General features: G+C 46.1%; 2 protein-coding genes across 10 annotated transcripts in view; both read left to right on the top strand.

Annotated features, from left to right (window-relative positions):
* The window catches only part of anapc13 (anaphase promoting complex subunit 13), a 250,307-nt gene that overhangs the window by 167,590 nt on the left and 61,324 nt on the right, over nt 1-21,393 (top strand). The gene's annotated exons all lie outside the window — the stretch shown is intronic.
* plekha7a (pleckstrin homology domain containing, family A member 7a) overlaps nt 1-21,393 on the top strand; it is a 169,567-nt gene that overhangs the window by 116,763 nt on the left and 31,411 nt on the right. For 6 of the 9 annotated variants that reach the window (XM_083762466.1, XM_083762465.1, XM_083762463.1 and 3 more), the window contains 5 exons: nt 3,240-3,424; nt 8,347-8,949; nt 11,185-11,791; nt 15,041-15,127; nt 18,901-18,954. In XM_083762466.1, coding sequence (XP_083618592.1) covers nt 3,240-3,424; nt 8,347-8,949; nt 11,185-11,791; nt 15,041-15,127; nt 18,901-18,954 — 1,536 coding nt within the window. The remainder of the gene's footprint in view (nt 1-3,239; nt 3,425-8,346; nt 8,950-11,184; nt 11,792-15,040; nt 15,128-18,900; nt 18,955-21,393) is intronic. The other 3 variants (XM_083762467.1, XM_083762464.1, XM_083762469.1) reach the window with 3 other exon arrangements.

The following is a 21,393-nucleotide window of genomic DNA, read 5'->3' as shown; positions in this document are numbered from 1 at the left end:
ATTCAAAGATTTTCACAGCATTTTCACAATTTAAAAAAAATAGCAGATCTACAAGCTCTATGAACTTGTAGATTTGTAGATATTTTTCCATAGCTAAAGTATAGCATAATGCTTGAAACACCAAAAGGGGTTCCCGTACTGAATGGGTTAATTACCCCACATACATTATTTAGTGGCTGAATCAGGGAACAGGAAGATTTAGTCATTTTCATTATTTCTTGTTGAGCGTGAATCAAGTGTGTAAAAATAAGTCTCACTCCCACAAAAAGTAAAGTGCCTGAGACTGCTGTAGCTGTGTTTTAATGACATTATGGCATATTTTTACATGACGTCGGATGATCAAATTGTCACAGAGGTCTTGGCGATGGTCTCACAGCGCTGTGCTAGATGATGTGACTAATGGCCTTTTTTAGCTCTCCATCCATCTCTGCACTGTCTGTCTGGAAACAAGCCACTTAATCACAGACTGCAATTATCTTGTCACAGAGCACGGTAACTTCCAGTGTGCACCATTTGATAATGTCTCTCTGCAAAGGGTAGCTTTGGTTTGTCAATTCACGCCCACTACAGTTTATAAGTCAAGAGAGGTGGAACATTGTAGAAGACAGGCTGTCCAAAACATGGACATTGTTCTAAACACATTACGGTTACTACTAATTCTACTGCTAATACTGCCATAATTTATACCATTACCATAGTCATAATTGTAAACGTAGTTTAGCAGTAGTAAGAGAAGCAGTCATATATAGTATAGTTGCAGTAATCGTATGGTGATAGTATTAGTGTTTAAACAACATGCTATCTAAATAACATTATCATTTGTGACCCAGCTTGACTGAGGGGCTGGGCTGCCATTAAAAATAAAATCACCTACCGTAGTTGCATGTTTTTTTTTTTTTTTTTAAGATATTTTTTTTGCGGCTTACGCCTTTATTGATTTTTTAAGGGATAGAAAGTAGGCTGACAGGAAACGGGAGAGAGATGGGGGGATGACATGCGGTAAAGGCCGTGTCGGGTCCGGGAGTCGAACCCGCGGCACACCGCGACTGGATCACCAGTCCGGTGCCCAGACCGTTACGCTACGGCCTGGGCCACCGTAGTTGCATGTTTAAGCATTTATTTCTTATTGTCTCCACCAGGCCGAAGGCATGTGGGGAGAGTATGTTTTGCACTCCGTCCGTCCGTGTGTGTGTCCGTCCGTCCGTCCGTCCGTCCGTCCGTGTGTGTGTCCGTGAGCAGCTAATCTCGGCCACCGTTAACCCTGTCGATGCCACATTTTGCACACACACTCCCTGGATGCCAACGATGAACCTCTGCCCCAAACTTTCCAGAACGGCCTGTTATAGCGCCACCAGGAGGCCGCTTTGTGCAAAACAAGTTTTTGCACAGTACACCTACAGATTTTGTCCAAACATCACACAAATTGGTACACAGTCTCTCTAGAGCCATTCAACGAAACCGCTCTTTCAGATTTCTCAGACTCCATCCTGATTGGTTAAGATTGGCTTCCAAAGTTCACAGGAGTGCTCAGTTTAAAAAAAAAATGCTGCAAATCATGAACACATCGCGTGATTTCCGTGAAATTGTGCACCCACATTCCCACTAGGCCGAGGACGAAATGCCACATGAACAATTTCAACTCAGACTCAAGGTGGCGCTATAACTGGCCGAAAAGTGTTTTTACCTCTAACTGCACGGATCTGTGGATAACTTTGTATGCCAACTCCCTAGAGGCCAAGGAAAAACCTTTGCCTGGAATTTTTCACATCTGCTCTTTATAGCGCCACCAGGAGGCCGACATATGTAAAACACATTTTCTATTATTACTCCTTCAGATTGTATCCAAATTTCACACAAATCGGTACACATGATCTCCATAGTCATGTGATCAAGGCAGGTTTGTTTGATTTCTCATATTCCATCCTGATTGGCCACGCTTGGCTCCTACAGTTTTCAGGAGTAGCCCGCTTTGTACAAATCGCCACAACTCCTCAACACAGCGTCCGATTGCGATGAAACTGTGCATGCATATTCCCACTAGGCTGAGGAAGAAATCCTGGTGGAGACCTGTGCCCAGAAGGGCACTTTTTCTAGTTTACATGTTGTGCTCTCTCCTCCGCGTCATCAGCACCCATACCCTAGGTTGGGGTTGGCGAAAGGGCCTTTCTGTGTGGAATTTGCATGTTCTCCGCGTGTCCCCTAGGGTAGTTACCCTCACAAAAAACATGCAGTAATCCATGGTCTCTATACTGCCTCCCCCTGGCCTGATGGAGGGGAAAGGAACTGGTTGGAATAACGTGTTCCTTCCACGCATTATGTGACGTCCAACAGGGGAAACTCCCCCCAGTCAGGTGAAAAGAAGCGGCTTCGACTCCTCATGCATAGAAGGAAGCATGAGGTCAGTCCATTGCTCTCCCAAGGTTGGCAGAGGGAGTGTTGCCCAGGATTACATTAGACAATTGACACTGGGTGAAAAAAATGGGTTACATCGTGGGATAAAAATATGTGCATAATGATACATCCATCCAGCCATCTTCAATCGCTTATCCGTAGTCGGGTCGCGGGGGCAACAGCTCCACCAGAGAGCTCCAGACTTCTCTCTCCAGAGCAACATTAGTAACTTCCTCCTGGGGGATCCCGAGGCGTTCCAAGGCCAGTGAGTCGATGTAATCTCTCTGGGTCTGCCCGGGGTCTCCTCCCAGTGGGACGTGCCTCGAGAACCTCCCTAGGGAGACGCTCGAGAGGCACCCTAACCAGATGCCCGAACCACCTAAGCTGGCTACTTTCTTACTGTCTTTGTAAATCCCTAAGCAGTTATCTATGCTCCTCGTGTAAAGTCAGGGTATGTACAGTAGGCTACTGTGTTGTCGTCTACTGGCTGTGTTGTAGTTGGGTGTTTGCCATTCTTTTGTGTGTCATAACATCTAATATGTTATTCCAAAGGGTTTACCTGTCCTGTCATTGGTCTATACAAGTTGTGGCTTTGTAACTGTTAATTGGATGGTATTTGTGGTGTCTTATTGGCTGTCTTCTTCTGCTGGCCTGCACTGGCTGATGCTTACATGTGCTGTTTTTTTCCTATTGTACGGTCAAAGCTAAACTTAGCATTGTCTCTCTCTCTCTCTCTCTCTCTCTCTCTCTCTCTCTCTCTCTCTCTCTCTCTCTCTCTCTCTCTGTGTCAAAGATCACCTGGTTGGTTCACCAGACTCCTCACCTGTCCTCTCCTCTCTCCCCCATAGGCTAGCCACACGGGCATGCGCTCATACATTTTCAAGCAGAGCTCTGTCGTCGGCTCACAGGTGGAGCACAGCGGCATGCGGACGTACTACTTCAGCGCAGACACACAAGAGGACATGAACGGGTGGCTGAGAGCCATGAACCAGGCCACGCTGATGCACAACCACACCGATACCGCACTGATCAGGTAGGACCATACATGAACCAGGCTGCGCTGATTCAAAACCACACTGATTCAAACATTTCATTCTTTGGAGATTCTGACCTCTAGATGACTAACACAACCACAATGATGTCCAAAACTGTTACTTTTCGGGATTCAAATTCAAAATGAGCAAAAGTAGCGATCTACAAGCTCAAAGCACGTCGCTTCAAGTAGGGCATTCATTTACGGTAGAATACAAAAAGTTCAAGTACGGAGATATATCGATAAAACATTTCTGCCCGAACGATTTATAATAATAATAAACTTTATTTATATAGCACCTTTCATGTCATAGAAATGCAGCGCAAAGTGCTTTACAAGGCAGAGAGAAAAAAGAGGCTAATCAAATCATCAAATGCAGAATAAATAATGGGCCTTGATGTGAAAAAGGTTGAAAACCGCTGTACAGTGGCCCGTCGGCAGCAAGGGACTAACTACTAATTGAACTGTCTGTCAACATTGTTGTACAAAGTAGAACTTGTATTGTGTACATTGTACACAGTATGTACATTGATTGTACACAGTAGCTACATGTTCTACTGAAACAAATATTTTTGGAATCACCACTAGATGGCGCATCACTCCAAGATGGCGGGCATGTGCATATATAGACCGATTCCGTACCGGTTTCATGGTCGCAGCCTACGTATTTCCTGTAGGCGGACTCGACGTAGCTGCGGGGGTAAAACCCTCACCAGGCGCACCTCTTCCACTACAGTGAACGGCAGAGTGACTGATGTTAGTTTGCCTCAAACTTTACTCCTTTACCTGCTTTTTTACTAACACTAACATTACAAAGATGCCCAGAACATCGAGATGAACCTGTGTAGTTTATGGCTGCTCCAACAGTAGTGGCAACATAACAAATAAAATAAAAACGGAATGTCTAATATCCACCGCGTTGGCGGGGACCAGAGCCATTGAGCAATGGTTGAGACAAAGCAGTGAAAGATACATAACGCCAGTCTTACCCAATACCAAATATTTCTGTTTTATTAACACAAGGCTGCTGTACTTTATACCTCATACTTTAAATGCTTAGTATGAGGTATAAAATACAGCAGCCTTGTGTTCATAAAACAGAAAGATTGGGTATTGGGTAAGACTGAAATTATGTATCTTGCAGGATTCTTCACTGCTTTGTCTCAACCATTACTCAATGGCTCTGGTCTCAGCCATCGCGGTGGATATTAGACATTCCGTTTTATTTTATTTGTTATGTTGCCACTACTGTTGGAGCAGCCATAAACTACACAGGTTCATCTCGATGTTCTGGGCATCTTTGTAATGTTAGTGTTAGTAAAAAAGCAGGTAAAGGAGTAAAGTTTGAGGCAAACTAACATCAGTCACTCTGCCGTTCACTGTAGTGGAAGAGGTGCGTCTGGTGAGGGTTTTACTCCCGCAGCTATGTCGAGTCCGCCTACAGGAAATACGTAGGCTGCGACCATGAAACCGGTACGGAATCGGTCTATACTGATTGTGATTTATTTTATTTTAACCCATATACTGCCTCCTGCTGGACGCAGAGCCAGCCACAGACTGCCGAGGCTATTTCAATGAAGCACACACTCCAATGACAGGAAAGGAAAAACTCAGCTTCCCTGTATTGGTGATACAATAAAAAACTCAGCTTCCCTTACCCCAAACATACATAGGGAGGGACACACATTGATGTTCCTTGGAGTGGCAGAGAAAAAAAAGAGGCTAATCAAATCATCATATGCAGAATAAATAATGGGCCTTGATGTGAAAAAGGTTGAAAACCGCTGTACAATGGCCCGTCGGCAGCAAGGGACTAACACACTACTAATTGAACTGTCTGTCAACATTGTTGGTGCATTGTAGATAAATGATTGCGTGTGAGTGAGTGTGTGTGTGAGGCACGCGGAGAGATATTGACAGATGTCAGATTGTCAGGAATGCAGGGCTGCCTTCAGTCCATCTATCTGTCAGTGTAGTATTATATATGTTCATATCTGTCAGTGCAGTATTATATATGTTCATATCTGTCAGTGCAGTATTATATATGTTCATATCTGTCAGTGCAGTATTATATATGTTCATATCTGTCAGTGCAGTATTATATATGTTCATATCTGTCAGTGCAGTATTATATATGTTCATATCTGTCAGTGCAGTAGTATATATGTTCATATCTGTCAGTGCAGTAGTATATATATGTATAGTATGTTCATCTATCTGCCCATCCATCGTGATCAGTTCATCTGTGTGTGTCTCTCTGTCAGAGATGGCTAAATGCTCCACTGCAGCCGGTGAATGCAGCTCCATTATTATCTCTGTCTGCCTGTCTGTGCTATGTGTATGCGTTTTTAATTTAATTCGTTTTTATAATTATTTAACATATATATTTGTGCGTGCGTGCGTGTTAAAGGTGTGTACTATGTACAATGTACAAGTTCTACTGTGTACAACTTGTACTGTGTACATTTTACACAGTAGAACATGTACTGTGTACAATGTACAAGTTCTACTGTGTACACATTGTACAAAGTAGAACTTGTATTGTGTACATTGTACACAGTATGTACATTGATTGTACACAGTAGCTACATGTTCTACTGAAACAAATATTTTTGGAATCACCACTAGATGGCGCATCACTCCAAGATGGCGGGCATGTGCATATATACTGATTGTGATTTCTTTTATTTTAACCCATATACTGCCTCCTGCTGGACGCAGAGCCAGCCACAGACTGCCGAGGCTATTTCAATGAAGCACACACTCCACTGACAGGAAAGGAAAAACTCAGCTTCCCTGTATTGGTGATACAATAAAAAACTCAGCTTCCCTTACCCCAAACATACATAGGGAGGGACACACATTGCTGTTCCTTGGAGTGGCTGCAACACTCAAAAATGCAGACTGTATGGTAAATATGACATTGGAAATCATGGAATTCCCTGTGGCATGCAGGATATATTTCTGCGTAGTGTGGGACGGCGTACCTTCGTCAATAAAGTGTGGCAGGATGGAGTTAAAATTGAATGTGGAGAACACATGAGTCAGAGAATATTTTCCAGTGGCAATTGAATTGATGGAGGGATGGATAGGAGAATGAAGCAATTTCCTCCCCTGAGACTTTTTTATTGCCCATACCATAAACGCTGTTTATCAAATCCGTTATCAAATCACTAGGGCCTTTTTTTTTAAATGGACTCTATGACTATTTGAGGTTGATGCCTATGCTAGCAACTCTATCTACTGTACACTTCTCCATCTGTCTCTCTGTCTTACTATCAATATACCAGTGGTTGAGTACTTTTGCCCCGGACCCCCTGTTACTCCCCCAAGGACCCCTGGGGGTCTCCGGACCCCACATTGAGAACCACTGATCTTTACCGTATGTCTCTTTCTATCTTATCTCATATTTTATCTTATCTATCTATCTATCTATCTATCTATCTATCTATCTATCTATCTCTGTCCTCCTCTCCAGCCATGTGTTCAATCCCCTCCTCTCTAATGCTCTGTAGCATGGTTTGACTCTGATGAATGGTTGACTCTGATGAATACCGCATTACCGCAAGGTCAAAACGTTAGTCGTTTTCTTGTATATTAGCACATAATAAAAGGCTTAAATGTCCGTGCTGCTCCAGTGTCCTCTCCTCCTTCTGTTCTGTAGCATGTGGTTGCAGTCATTCCAATCCTCTGTCCCATAAGCAAGTCTCAGAGCATACTGGGAGTTTATCAGTTCTTTGACAGCCATCACCGGGTTCAAATTCAGGCTATGCCAACCTTTCTGAAATGGCACAACCCTCATAAAGAATGACGGGGAAATTGACAAATGAAGCCGAATTGTCATCGACTGAGAATGACTTGAAGGCCCTCTCTGGGAAGTCTGTGAGAAATCAGCCGTCAGGAAAGCTGCATGGTGGTGATGCTGCCAGCACATTGTGGAGTTATCTAAAGTCAGAATAAAAAAGGGAAAACCAGATTAAACATTCATGTGGCCTTTTGCCTTTCATCTGAAGTTCAAGGCTTCATTGCGCTTCGTTGCATTGCCTCAGATTGGAGGAGGACATGTATCTCACACACACACACACACACACACAAGAATTTGTCTTGATGTATTGCTTTCCATCATCATACCGAGGGCAACCAAAAAAATAGAAGTGCAAATCTAAAATTGGAGAAAATATAAGTCTGAGTTATGTGTAAGTTGTCTATGTGGCCTTGTCTAAAGCCTATAGTCCACACCAGTCATTTGCAACATGATGAATCCGTTGCAACAGTAGTCTGAGTTTCCCCTTTGCAGATTGGTGCATGGCGGCACATTGCGTCGCAAGTGATCCAACTTGTCCAATCGCAAACAGAACATTGCAACGCATTTCTGATCACAAGCACGTTGCTCACACTATTCTGCCATATCTCTCTCTCTCTCTCTCTCTTATCTCTCTCTCTCACGCACGCACATACACACGCACGCATGCACACACACAAACACACACACACACACACACACACACACACACACACACACACACACACACACACAGTCACACGTGTGCGCACTTTGAGAGTCTGGAAATTGAGAGTTTGCATAGTACACATAGTGCATGCATAAACCTTCCTTAATGATTATAATAATAATAATAATAATGGATTTTATTTATAATGCACTTTACATTCCGTGGAATCTCAAAGTGCTGGTTTCAGTATTTATTTATGATGTATTTCCTCTATTATTATGGTTATTGTATTGGGGGCGGGGCGGGGGTCGCGAGACATGGCCAAAGCATTTCCGGGGGTCCCCAGACCAAAACTTTGAGAAGCCCTGTGCTAAATACCTAAATTGTACTGTCGCCTCATAACACATGAAAAGAAATTTATGGCACTCCATTTTTAAGTGAACACAGCAACCCTGGTCTGTCTGTCCCCAGGCCGCCGGAGAGGTCTGAGTCCACATCAGACACGTTGGATGGCCAGGCAGTTCCGCAGACCACCAACCACGTCAACCACATGGTCCAGGCCGAGACCCTCCTGGACCCTGAGAGCGCCCGGCCCGTCGTCCACGAGGTTCTCCTGGAACCCATCCACCACCCTGACGCCGAGGAGCATGTCAGCCTCCAGAAAGACACTCCCACCACCACCACCACGTCCTCTGTGACGGAGCTCCCTGTGGGCTCTGCTGCCCCCACGGAAACAGACCCCCTGCCGGTCCATGCGTCCTCCGCCCACCACCTCCACCACCAAATGGATCCAGAACTATCGGCGCCGTCCTCCGTGTCGGGCTCCAGTCGGGCTCCGTCGCGCGCTGCCTCCACCCTGCCCCCCGCCGCCACTGCGTGCACGAGGAACGGCCTGGCATCGTCCACCACGCCCAGTCCCATCCTGGAACCCAACGGGATCGGTGCGGGCACCTACCTGAGGACCCCTCCCGGTGCAACGCTGCCCCCCGCAGGCTCACAGCACCAGCAGCACAGGAGGAGTACCTTGGAGGAGGTGGAGCAATGGGTGAAGGTGCAGAGGACAGAGCACAAAGGGTATGTTCATGTATTCTGTAGGCACTGCTTCTCAATCACTATAGCTCTGGATCACAAGCATATTCCCAAGTCACCCAAGAAATGTCTCTTTTATTGTCTCCACCAGGCCGAAGGCATGTGGGGAGAGTATGTTTTGCACTCCGTCCGTCCGTTTGTGTGTCCGTCCGTGTGTCCGTGAACAGCTAATCTCGGCCACCGTTAACCCGGTCGATGCCATATTTTGCACACACACTCCCTGGATGCCAACCATGAACCTCTGCCCCAAACTTTCCAGAACGGCCTGTTATAGCGCCACCAGGAGGCCGCTTTGTGCAAAACAAGTTTTTGCACAGTACACCTACAGATTTTGTCCAAACATCACACAAATTGGTACACACACTCCCTGGATGCCAACGATGAACCTCTGCCCCAAACTTTCCAGAACGGTCTGTTATAGCGCCACCAGGAGGCCGCTTTGTGCAAAACAAGTTTTTGCACAGTACACCTACAGATTTTGTCCAAACATCACGCAAATTGGTACACAGTCTCTCTAGAGCCATTCAACCAAACCGCTCTTTCAGATTTCTCAGACTCCATCCTGATTGGTTAAGATTGGCTTCCAAAGTTCACAGGAGTGCTCAGTTTCAAACAAAATGCTGCAAATCATGAACACATCGCGTGATTTCCGTGAAATTGTGCACCCACATTCCCACTAGGCCCAGGACAAAATGCCACATGAACAATTTCAACTCAGCCTCAAGGTGGCGCTATAACTGGCCCAAAAGTGTTTTTACCTCTAACTGTGGATAACCTGGTGGAGACCTGTGCCCAGAAGGGCACTTTTTCTAGTTTAATTTATTTTATGAATGTTTAAAATTAACACACAGGGTTGTACCCTGACCTTTTTTCTTCTTTCTAATTATTTGTTGGGCCCCAAAACATTTGTTTATTGTCATGATTTTGTCAACTCGGCTGTTGGCTTTGTCCGAGGCTTAAAGGTATTTAAATAAATACGTTTTGAAATGTCTATGGAAACATGAATGGGAAATTCTCTTCCGGTGCCCTGTCATCATCTAGATGACTGTCCTTTGAGAAACGTTATTGCTTTGACCTTTAGGCCTACTGTCTAACTTCCTAGAAGGATCAAAAGGCAACAGCACTATAGTGTCCTGGTGGGATAATAATGTACAGTTTAGTGAGATTTATCTCTTGACCAAATAAGAGAGACTTGCAATTTGCAAGATGAGAGTAAGAGGCGTGAACCTTGGTCAAGGTAAATGGTCAAGTAGAAGTAAATGAAAGTGAAAGCAATTAAGTGCTACAAAGTCATTAGTTAGAACAGTGGTTCTCAAAGTGGGGTCCGGAGACCCACAGGGGTCCTTGAGGTTGTTCCAGGGGGTCCCCAGCTAAATGATAGTTAGGAACCAAATGGACCCTTATGGGTCTCTAACTTTGAGAGTGTACAAATGGAACCATTTGTACACTCTCAGAGTTTCATCAATCAATTAACATTGATTTTACAATATAAATTGGGGTGCCAGAGAATGACATTAAATGGGGGTCCGTATTCTAACACATGTCAAACTGGGGGTCCTTGAAATTGAAATGGTTGAGAATCACTGCTAGAGTGGTAACATTCTTCTCTCAATAAGTGTTCATTTTGGGGTCCTTGACATGAAAAAGGTTGGGAACCACTGAGTTAGAAGGTACAGATATCAGACCTAGCACCAACATATAATAATCTTGGCCTTTGTGGACAAGCAAACAGCATATATGTCTAATATAATGACATAATGCACATTGCATGTAAACAAATAAACATAGCAAACACCTCCCTCTAGTGGTTGGGAAAAGTAGAGGACAGTGGGAAAAGTACAGTACACTTATAGTATCATAATTCATAACAATACATTGTATTTACTTAAGATGTTGATATTAATTTTGTATTCATCCTTAGGACCCCAAATCACACTTTGGAAAGCATGAGTGTCTATTTCAAACAAAGTTTTTTTTGACTGGGGGGTCATATTTTGACGGGAGGAATTGCCTGTCATGATTTTAGGATGTATTAGGATGTTGATATTCATTCATCAGCCAACACTCCCCACTGACAGGTAGTTAGCCCCCCCCCCCCCTATGATGTATTAGGATGTTGATATTCATTCATCAGCCAACACTCCCCACTGACAAGTAGTACCTCCTCTATGCTGTACTTAAACCTCTGTTAACCACTGTTTAAATGTCTTCCAACGAAAGCCCTCCATCCAGAGAGAGCACTCTCCCTCGGCGGACCCCTCCCACCCAGCCCAAGTTCTCCACCAAAGAGGCCTACTACCAGACTCTGCCAAAGACCTCCCACCGCCCCAGCCCCCCGACCCCCGCTGCCGCTCGCCACGGCGAGTACAAGTACGCCCAGGACCGCCTCAGTCACTTCCGTCTGACCCCTGAGCAGCAGACGGGGCCCGGGGGCGGCTCGGGGACCACCGGCGGTGCTGCCGTATGGCAGCTGTACGAGTGGCAGCAGAGGCACCAGTACCGCCATGGCAGCCCTACCGCTCCGCTGTACACCCCTGCGCCCGACTACCCGTTTGGAACCCGCCCGCCCTCCACCGTGCCGCCCTCCTCCACGGTGGGCTCCAGGACTACCGAGGGAGGGCTGCGCCCGTCACGCTGCGTGTCGGTGCCACCCACCGCCGCGGACATCCCGCCTCCAGGGCCCCCTGGTGGTCGGGGCGTGTCGCCCATGCGCAGGCCGCACACGCCTGCCGACCGGAAGACGGTCATGCCCATGGGAGGAGAGAGGTCGGTGGTGGACGCCCCGTTTGCTGCGTCCCCCCGCAGGTCAAAGTCTCAGCTGCTCAAGGTAAGATCAGCTACAATCTACTATCACTTTAGACGTTATACACTTCAATTTCACAATTTAATGAGTAATTGAATACACCTTTACACGAAGCTAGAAAACACAATCTTCTGTAACATATTTTTACATCATATTGGACTCATGATGTTTATTGAACTAAAGATGTGTGCACAGCACTGCACATTATGCTTACATGTTAGCGTGTTCTCTTATGAAGTGACCATTGAGCCGATTCTACTCTATGGCTCTGAGACATGGACACTTTCAAAGAAATTAGAGAAACGGTTGGATGGCACTTACTGTACACCCGCCTTCTAATGAGAATTATGAGAGCGCACAATCTCTTTTGGAAGAGCCACCCATTGACTAATCTAATACACGGCAACCTTCCCCGTGTTTCTTCACTTGTCCGATCCAGAAGAACACAGTTTGCTGGCCACTGCTACAGAGCTGATAATGAGGTTATATCTTCCCTTCTCTGGAATCCTGCCTCAAAGCATACCAGAGGTAGAAAACTGTCGTTCCCTGATGTCATCGCTAGGGACACATGCATCAGTAAGCAGGAACTGGGGATGAAGGAGCGGAAAGTCTGGCGTGGCATTGTGAAATCCATGATTTCGACCGCGGTCGAAAAATGGTGATGATGATGATGGTGTCTTCCGATGAAACTGAAAAATTGCCGACATTCTTACATTTTCAAACAATCCAAAATGTGCAATGATAAATTACAATTTCCAATATAGGCATTTACCAGACACACTTAATCCAGAGCGATTTAAATTAAGCAAGAACAAAAAGCATGGCAATATATCACATACATAGTTATCATGAAACATGCGTACGGCCTAAACTAAGAACGTAACAGTGAAATATAGATGAAACTATGCATACAGTATATACTTTAGAGTGCTATGTCTACATACATTGCTATTGTAGTGCGCGGGAGGGTTTGTAGGGTTCGATCATACTTGCAAGATATGGGGGAGCCATACCTTTTGGTTGCTTTGAATGCCAGCATCAGAGTTTTGTATTCTGTGCTGGCAGCGACCGGGAGCCAATGAAGGGAGCGGAGAAGGGGGGAGACATGTGAGAATTTTGGCTGGTTGAAGACCAAGCGAGCTGCGGCATTTTGGATCAGTTGGAGAGGCTTCAGTGCACATGCCGGTAGGCCAGTGAGGAGGGAGTTACAATAGTCAAGTTTGACAAGACTGTTGTCTGGATTAGGAGCTGGGCTGACTCCTGGGTGAGGAACGGTCTAATTTGTCGTATGTTATATAGAGTGTAAACCTACAGGATCGAGTGACAGCTGTGATGTGTGTTTTGAACGAGAGCTGACTGTCTAGGGATAACACCAAGGTTCCTGGCTGTTGGGACAGACGTTACCAGGGCGTTGTCTACGGAAATAGTTAGCTCCCACATTGGGCATGACTTAGCTGGGAAGCTCAGTCTTGTCTGGGTTCAGCTTGAGGTGGTTAGAAGACATCCACTGTGAGATGTCAGCCAGGCATGCATAAAGACAATCGTATGATGGAGAAATGCTCAGAAGAATACAGACGGAAAGGGAAATCCTTACATGAGGGCATGAGGGCTTATCCAATAAGCATTAAGCAGAGGTGATTGTGACCTATACGCTGAGCATGAAGCATGAAAGATGAAGTGGCTGATTCGGTCTGGCTCATTAGCCAGGCTAGAGGTACGTCTGAAGAAGTGAGTTTTCAGAGTGCGGTGGAAAATGGCTTCATGACGTCCTCCAGTGACTCCAGTGACATTCAGGACTAGGCCAGATCACAGCCCATTTGGAGATATTTCACCAGTTGAAATAATATGGCTTATTCTGGGCCAGATCTGACTCATTATGATATGACTTAAGTTGATCTGGCCTCAACCTGATTCTCTGTGAATCATCCAGGGTCGTCTGTTTTAGTGGGCAGGATTTATGTTGGTTGAAATCAGGTGATATTCTGGGCCAGCTGTGACTAGTCTTGGTTTGGCTTGATTTGGCCCCAGTCGAGACGTCACTAATTCGTCCTGGTCCTGACCATGCTTGATGGGAGGTATTCCACAGCTTGGGAACCAGGATGGAGATCAGTCTGGATTAGGCTTGGGCAATATTGATTTTTTGGTATTGACGCCGTGAATAATATCGCGATTATCGGTATTATCGATTATCGGCCTTTTTCATTTGGCTGGAACCCGAAATGCTGCCAAACAGCAGTATTTCCAGATGTTTTTTTACGAACCAACTTGCTAGGACTTGTTACTCTCACCGGCGCCATGTTTTGTTTGCTTTCCTGGGCGGAGGCGGTCCGACAATGCTGCTGTCGCCTCGTCGCCGTAATTCAGCGTCAGTGCCAGTCAATGCATGGACACTAAGTTATTAGGCAAATTATAGTTGTTTAAAATGAAATACTCGTAAATGCATCACACAGACACACACATACAGTAATGTAGACGTTTATTTAAAAAAATTACGATATTAGTATTATGACGGCATTCGGTATTATTTATATACTCCGCGATATTACCGATATTGAATTAAAATATTGCGATAAACGGTAATATCGGTATATTGCCCAAGCCTAGTCTGGATGCTTGTAGTGATGGCCAGAGTGTTGTGATTGATTGATTGATTGATTGATTGAACATTTTATTCACAGTTAGTACAGTTCAAACGAAGGTCAATGCAAAACTGCTATGAGGATGAAACCAGAAAAAGCACTAAGACTTGTTTACATCAGGATCCTCCATCTCCAATTCATCAGAATTGTGTCTCCTGATGTGTTAGCTGATCAAGTGTGTGGGAAGGTATGGATCATGTCCTGAATGTAAGGCGGTGGCCCTTGATTTCCTTGTAGATCTACATCACGTTTTTGTCGTGCCGTTCGAAGCACAGTGACAGGTGTTCCTTTTTCATTGTGGATTCATAAATCAGTGCTTGTGGGGTTTTTTGTGTGCTTGTTTGTTTTGTATCCATGTGTGCACACTGCACAATATGTCTTAAAACAGCTTGGAAGATGTTGTCAAGCGCAGCCCAGAACATTATGCTGCTAAATGACTCTGGAAATTAGACAATTCCCTTCCCAGACAATAATTACAGTATGTTCAGTGCCACATGTTACCACAATACCCCTCTATTTATGCGTTTACATTGATGGTTGAGAACCATGGGTATTGTTTGAGTTTGAGTTTTAATTGGGAAAGAAAGAAAGAAAGACATTTTATTTGAATTAAGCTATAATAATGCGTTGTCAGCAGGCTGCCACCATCGAGAGGCGGTCAATGCCTCCAACAGGCTACATCACACACACAGTCAGCGCCCCCAGCCTTCATGGCAAAACGGTAAGCCTTAAATCATTACAACTCTAAGGGATTACAACATTCTAATGGGGACTATACTCTACTCTATTATTCTAAAGCTATTTATTTATTTATTTGTATTTAGAGTAGCCAATAATTTTCCCACCCCTTTTTTTTCTCCAAATTTATCCAATTAACCCTCACCCACACCTTTCTGTGTTCCTCCCTATCAACAACCCCCTGGCAGGCACCAGCACAGCTCCTTAAGAATGGCTGGTGCAGCAGCAGTATAGAGTTCCTTATACTCCTTCCCCACCCAGTGTTCCTCCCTGTAACATGTGCCAATAGCCAGGCTCTATCACACAGAATAACGCCAGGGCTCCACCGGGCGCGTTGCGTCTCCGTCGTGTGCGTAAAAAAACAAACCGGGGCAATTTTATTGCTGTCACACAACGCAACGCGGGCAGTTGAGCCAGCCTTCATTGATTAAAAAGGGAACATTCCATGACGGTGACGGAGACGCGACGCTGACGCGCCCGGTGGAGCCCCGGTGTAATTCTTCCTACTTCTGGGACCCTTCCCTACGTCCTTCACAGGTGTTACCGATGATACTAATTAAGGCTCTGTTCCTTTTAGTGTACAATATACAGTGGTTCTCAAACTTTTCTCAAAGGACCCCCAGATCTCTGAAAGCGATTCAAATGATGTGTTGGCAGTCCTCCTGGACAGAAAAGTAATTTCTCATTTTGTGAGTGGATGTGAAATGTGATCGCCATCTACTTCTAAGGCTTCTGCTACAGCTTTCCTACTCTTTATCTTTGATGGGTGTGAAATGTGAATACACGTCTCAGCTCGGGTTGGCGAATCAGGGAAGCAGCAGATACTACCCACACCCCTCACATACTCGGAGAGATTTGGCGCACAGACGAAAATCTGTCAGAAACCGATTAGAGACGTTGTTGTGGTTCAGATTAGCCACCCGTGCAGTACACTGTTTTTCAAGAGACTTGGCTATACCAGACCAGTCATTAAAGGTAAAGTGATTTTCTTTAGTTAAAATAAGTGTAAAAAATCTCCATATTGTGATAGTACCCATTGCTATATATAGTGTTTGTTGCAGTAGCAGGAGTCTCCATGTCTCTCCAGCTTTTTATTAAACAAAAAATGCATTTTCAGAAACAAAACTGAAACTGGGATACCAATTTTATCCAATCAGGATAGAGAACTCAGTCAGGATACAGATTAAACAAGTGGCATTGTAAATGATGAGACGATGAAATGAGCAGACACAATAGGAACTGGAACACTATAGAAATTAAGCTCATAAATAGCTACTCGTGATTGCCTGAAATTTTGTCACATACAGTACCTGAAAATATTACTGAACACTCTATAGCAATGATTACGATCAGAATATAGTGATTGAACCTTTGTTTTAACCAAAAATATGACTTACCATATCTTTAAAGGATAACAAGTTGAGCAGAGAAGTAGAGGGTATGTTGTTGTTGTTTTTTTACGTCCTACGATGCCTCCCAGCCTGAGGAGCTCACGCTGCTCCTTATCCAGTTACGGCGCCACCAGGCCAAGATGGCCTCCGTACGTCACCACACCCTCGCCCATCTCCAGCAATTCAACGGCCCAAAAGACCCCTACAACTACCACCACCACCTCCTTAACAATAATACCTCCACCTCCTCCACCACCAATCCCTTCCTCAACCCCGGCTTCTCAACGATGTCCCACGTCGCTCTCTCGGGTCTCTCTGCCCCATTGAGGCCCAGTGACTCCCAGGTGGGGGGATCCGCATGGAAAGCCCGTCTTAATTTGTCCTTCACCGACAGCTGGTAGAGGTTGCCTTTAAGTGGTCATAAAGTGAATTGGTCACAATTATTATCAGTCAATAATGATAGATATTCCTTGAGGAGAAGAATGACAAACAATAAAAGTTGGCTGTGGATCTTCAGTAGGTCCCTGTGCCTTTTATTGTGTATGTACAGTATGTATGAATGCTGTACATAAAGTACAGACATTGATTGAAATATTGCGAATATTCTCTTTCTCTTAGTGCCTGTAAAACTGCCTGAAACAGCACAACTGGTTTTGGTAGAATAAGTCACAGATATTTTAGTAGCAACCTCTACCAAAAGCCCATGCAGTGGTTTGGTGATGTGACCTTATCGGTCATGGATCAGCAGCCTTCCAAAACCATCAGCTTCCTCTTTCTTGACAAGCTTGGTTGGCTTCCATATCGTCGTGGCTTTGGTGACACCATCCATTATATCGCTAGCCTCCACATATCTACATGCTGCTAAGCTAAGCTCTGCTAGTCATAGCATGTGCAGTTAGCTTTCACATTGTGATGATGGTTAGTTTCATTTCAACACCTAGTAGCCTCTTGGTCGTAGCCACTAGCACAGATGTGGGCCACTATAGTTCCACACTCACTCCAGAGGGCCACTATAGTTCCACACTCACTCCAGAGGGCCACTACATTTCCACACTCACTCCAGGGGGCCACTATAGTTCCACACTAACTCCAGAGAGCCACTATAGTTCCACACTCACTCCAGAGGGCGACTATATTTCCACACTCACTCCAGGGGGCCACTATAGTTCCACACTCACTCCAGAGGGCCACTATAGTTCCACACTCAATCACTATATTTCCACACTCACTCCAGGGGGCCACTATAGTTCCACACTCACTCCAGAGGGCCACTATAGTTCCACACTCAATCACTATATTTCCACACTCACTCCAGAGGGCCACTATAGTTCCACACTCACTCCAGATGGGCCACATTGCATATTACTGTTGTAGCAAAAAATAGCCGATTACAAGCTCAAATTACACGTTTTGTGCTTGTGCTTGTAGCTATTTTTGCTATATTTGAATTTAAATACTGAATTATTTTTTGAATTGGAATCCTGAAAAGTAACCTTTTTATATAATTTCAAATGCATTTAGTTATAGTTATGTTAACTTTATGAACTAAATACAAATACTTTGGACATTAAAAGACAATAACATTTACTAGTCAATATATAGACTGAAGTAAATAAAGCGGGTCATGTTTGCATGTTTGGAATTGTAACGGCCGTATTAAGTGATGGTGCCGCCAGTCGCCCATGTATGCACTAGCATGTGTATAGCTTAAGACTTAAGTATCCACACATGTTAAGTAGCCTCTCGGTCGCAGTCACTAGCATGTATAGCCTAAGCCGTTCGCTAATTGGCATTAACTTCAAACCATTCCATGCTTTGGCATATTGGTTAGCTGCTATTTTTGGTTAAATGTTTCATCAACTGTGCTTATGATGTGCAGTCAGTGTCTCACATTAGGGCCATGTTTCAAGTTAGTTTGTTTTAGTAATGCAAACCGGCTTCAAGGCTGAGCTGTTTTTTTGTGGGCTGATTTTCATCTGCAGCTTGTAGTTGTATGTGTTTATTGCTACAAAAAACATGTCTGTCTGTTTAAAATCATATATTTAATTGTGTCTGTGTTTGTGTGTGTGTGTGTGTGTGTGTGTGTGTGTGTGTGTGTGTGTGTGTGTGTGTGTGTGTGTGTGTGTGTGTGTGTACCTGCGTGTGCACGTGCACATGTGTGTAGCCGGCCCCATGATTGTTTGAAGGCAGCCGGTTTGTGAGTGTGGTGTATATGAATGAATGAAGGAATGAATGAATGGATGCCATCTGCAGTACAGTACCTGTTGTGTTTAGATGTATAAGGTTAACGACCAGGCAATTTGACCCTTGTTTCCTCAAAGCAATAATCCATATACATTTGTTTATTTATTTCCTCACCCTGTAGGCCGATGACACTTATGTGCAGCTGAAAAGGGACTTGGAATATCTGGACCTGAAGGTGGGACATGGAGACAGAGTCCTCCTGACTGTCTGTCCCTCTCTTCTCTCTCTTGCATTCTTGTGTTAACTAATGGTGCTGCTCACAGCCTTGATATAACCGACAACAAGGGCTGGGTCTCTGGCCATATAATTTTGGTTTTAGCATTGATTCACACAATTTTTAACCGAACACCCTAAGCAATATTATTTCTGAATAGTATCATATATTATTGAATTTCTTATTCACAGTAATTTGATTCGTCATAGCTAAAAGTACCCAAAATGTGTGAATAATAATAATAATAATAATAATAATATTGTATACATTATTAGTATAATAATGTATAATGTATACAATTGTATCTTGAAATCACGTTTAAATTCGCCAAAGAAAAGTGGGTTTTTTTTAGACATGGTTTTACAGTTACAAAAGTAGAAAAACTGTGTTATGCCAACGATACCCAGCCAGATTGTCCTCCAATTCTAACACCCTAACAGTATTAACTACTAGTTATTTCATTTCCCCCCTCAAAAACCCCCAAAACCAACTAAAGCAGCCGCCATTTTGTGATGACGGCTTTTGGGGTGTGTGTGTGTTTGTGTGTGGTTTCTGACTCCCAGATCAGAGCTCTAGAGCCGCTGATCCTTGCAGTTCACAGTTTGCTACTACACTGCACTGCCGGGCCCCTCAGGCCTCTAATGAACGTAAGCTCTGAGTGTGTACAGCATTCATGTGTCTGTGCCTGTGCTGTTAGCGTGTAGCTAGGGCATATGCTCATAATCTGTGTGCCTTCCCAGGGTCCCTTTGTGTGTGAGAAAAAAAAACATCCCATAAAATCCCATGCATGTTTATACATTATGCAGGTACTGTATACGCATGTACAGTACAGTCTATTATGTGTGTGAGTTTGTCTATTTAGCCTATGCACCTGGGATACATTACATCTGATTGCTTCAAAGCACCGTGTCTGTGGCTTAATGTAGCCTCTCCTCATGCCATGATGATGAAGGCATTGACGTTGAGTTGAGGCATGGGACGGCTCGGCAGTGCATGTGCTGTGGCTGTGGCCCCATGGCTGTGGCCCCATGACTGTGGCCCCATGACTGTGGCCCCATGACTGTGGCCCCATGGCTGTGGCTGTGGCCCCATGGCTGTGGCCCCATGGCTGTGGCTGTGCCCCATGGCTGTGGCTGTGGCCCCATGGCTGTGGCCCCATGGCTGTGGCCCCATGGCTGTGGCTGTGGCCCCATGGCTGTGGCCCCATGGCTGTGGCTGTGGCCCCATGGCTGTGGCTGTGGCCCCATGGCTGTGCCCCATGGCTGTGGCCCCATGGCTGTGGCCCCTTGGTTGTGCTGTGGCCCCGTGGCTGTGGCCCCGTGGCTGTGGCTCCGTGGTTGTGGCCCCGTGGCTGTGGCCCTGTGGCTGTGGCTGTGGCCCCGTGGCTGTGGCCCCGTGGCTGTGGCCCTGTGGCTGTGGCTCCGTGGTTGTGGCCCCGTGGCTGTGGCCCTGTGGCTGTGGCCCCGTGGCTGTGGCCCCGTGGCTGTGGCCCTGTGGCTGTGGCCCTGTGGCTGTGGCTGTGGCCCCGTGGCTGTGGCCCCGTGGCTGTGGCCCTGTGGCTGTGGCCCCGTGGCTGTGGCCCCGTGGCTGTGGCCCCGTGGCTGTGGCCCTGGTCCCGTGGATGTGGCCCCGTGGTTGTGGCTCCGTGGTTGTGGCCCCGTGGCTGTGGCCCTGTGGTTGTGGCTGTGGCCCCGTGGCTGTGGCTGTGGCCCCGTGGCTGTGGCTCCGTGGTTGTGGCCCCGTGGCTGTGGCCCTGTGGTTGTGGCTGTGGCCCCGTGGCTGTGGCCCCGTGGCTGTGGCCCTGTGGTTGTGGCTGTGGCCCCGTGGCTGTGGCCCTGTGGTTGTGGCTGTGGCCCCGTGGCTGTGGCCCCGTGGTTGTGGCTGTGGCCCCTTGGTTGTGCTGTGGCTGTGGCCCCTTGGTTGTGCTGTGGATGTTGGCCCCTTGGTTGTGCTGTGGCTGTGGCCCCTTGGTTGTGCTGTGGCTGTGGCCCCTTGGTTGTGCTGTGGCTGTGGCCCCTTGGTTGTGCTGTGGATGTTGGCCCCTTGGTTGTGGCTGTGGCTGTGGCCCCTTGGTTGTGCTGTGGATGTTGGCCCCTTGGTTGTGGCTGTGGCCCTTTGGTTGTGCTGTGGCTGTGGCCCCGTGGCTGTGGCCCCTTGGTTGTGCTGTGGCTGTGGCCCCGTGGCTGTGGCCCCTTGGTTGTGCTGTGGCCCCGTGGCTGTGGCTGTGGCCCTTTGGTTGTGCTGTGGCTGTGGCCCCGTGGCTGTGGCCCCTTGGTTGTGGCTGTGGCCCCTTGGTTGTGGCCCCGTGGTTGTGGCTGTGGCCCCTTGGTTGTGCTGTGGCTGTGGCCCCGTGGTTGTGGCCCCGTGGTTGTGGCTGTGGCCCCTTGCTTGTGGCTGTGG

The sequence above is a fragment of the Protomyctophum parallelum genome (genome assembly GCF_964188405.1).
Source record: "Protomyctophum parallelum genome assembly, chromosome: 4".
Taxonomy (NCBI): Eukaryota; Metazoa; Chordata; class Actinopteri; order Myctophiformes; family Myctophidae; genus Protomyctophum; species Protomyctophum parallelum.
The sequence above is the reverse complement of the archived record's forward strand: the minus strand, read 5'-3'. Positions and strand labels throughout refer to the sequence as shown.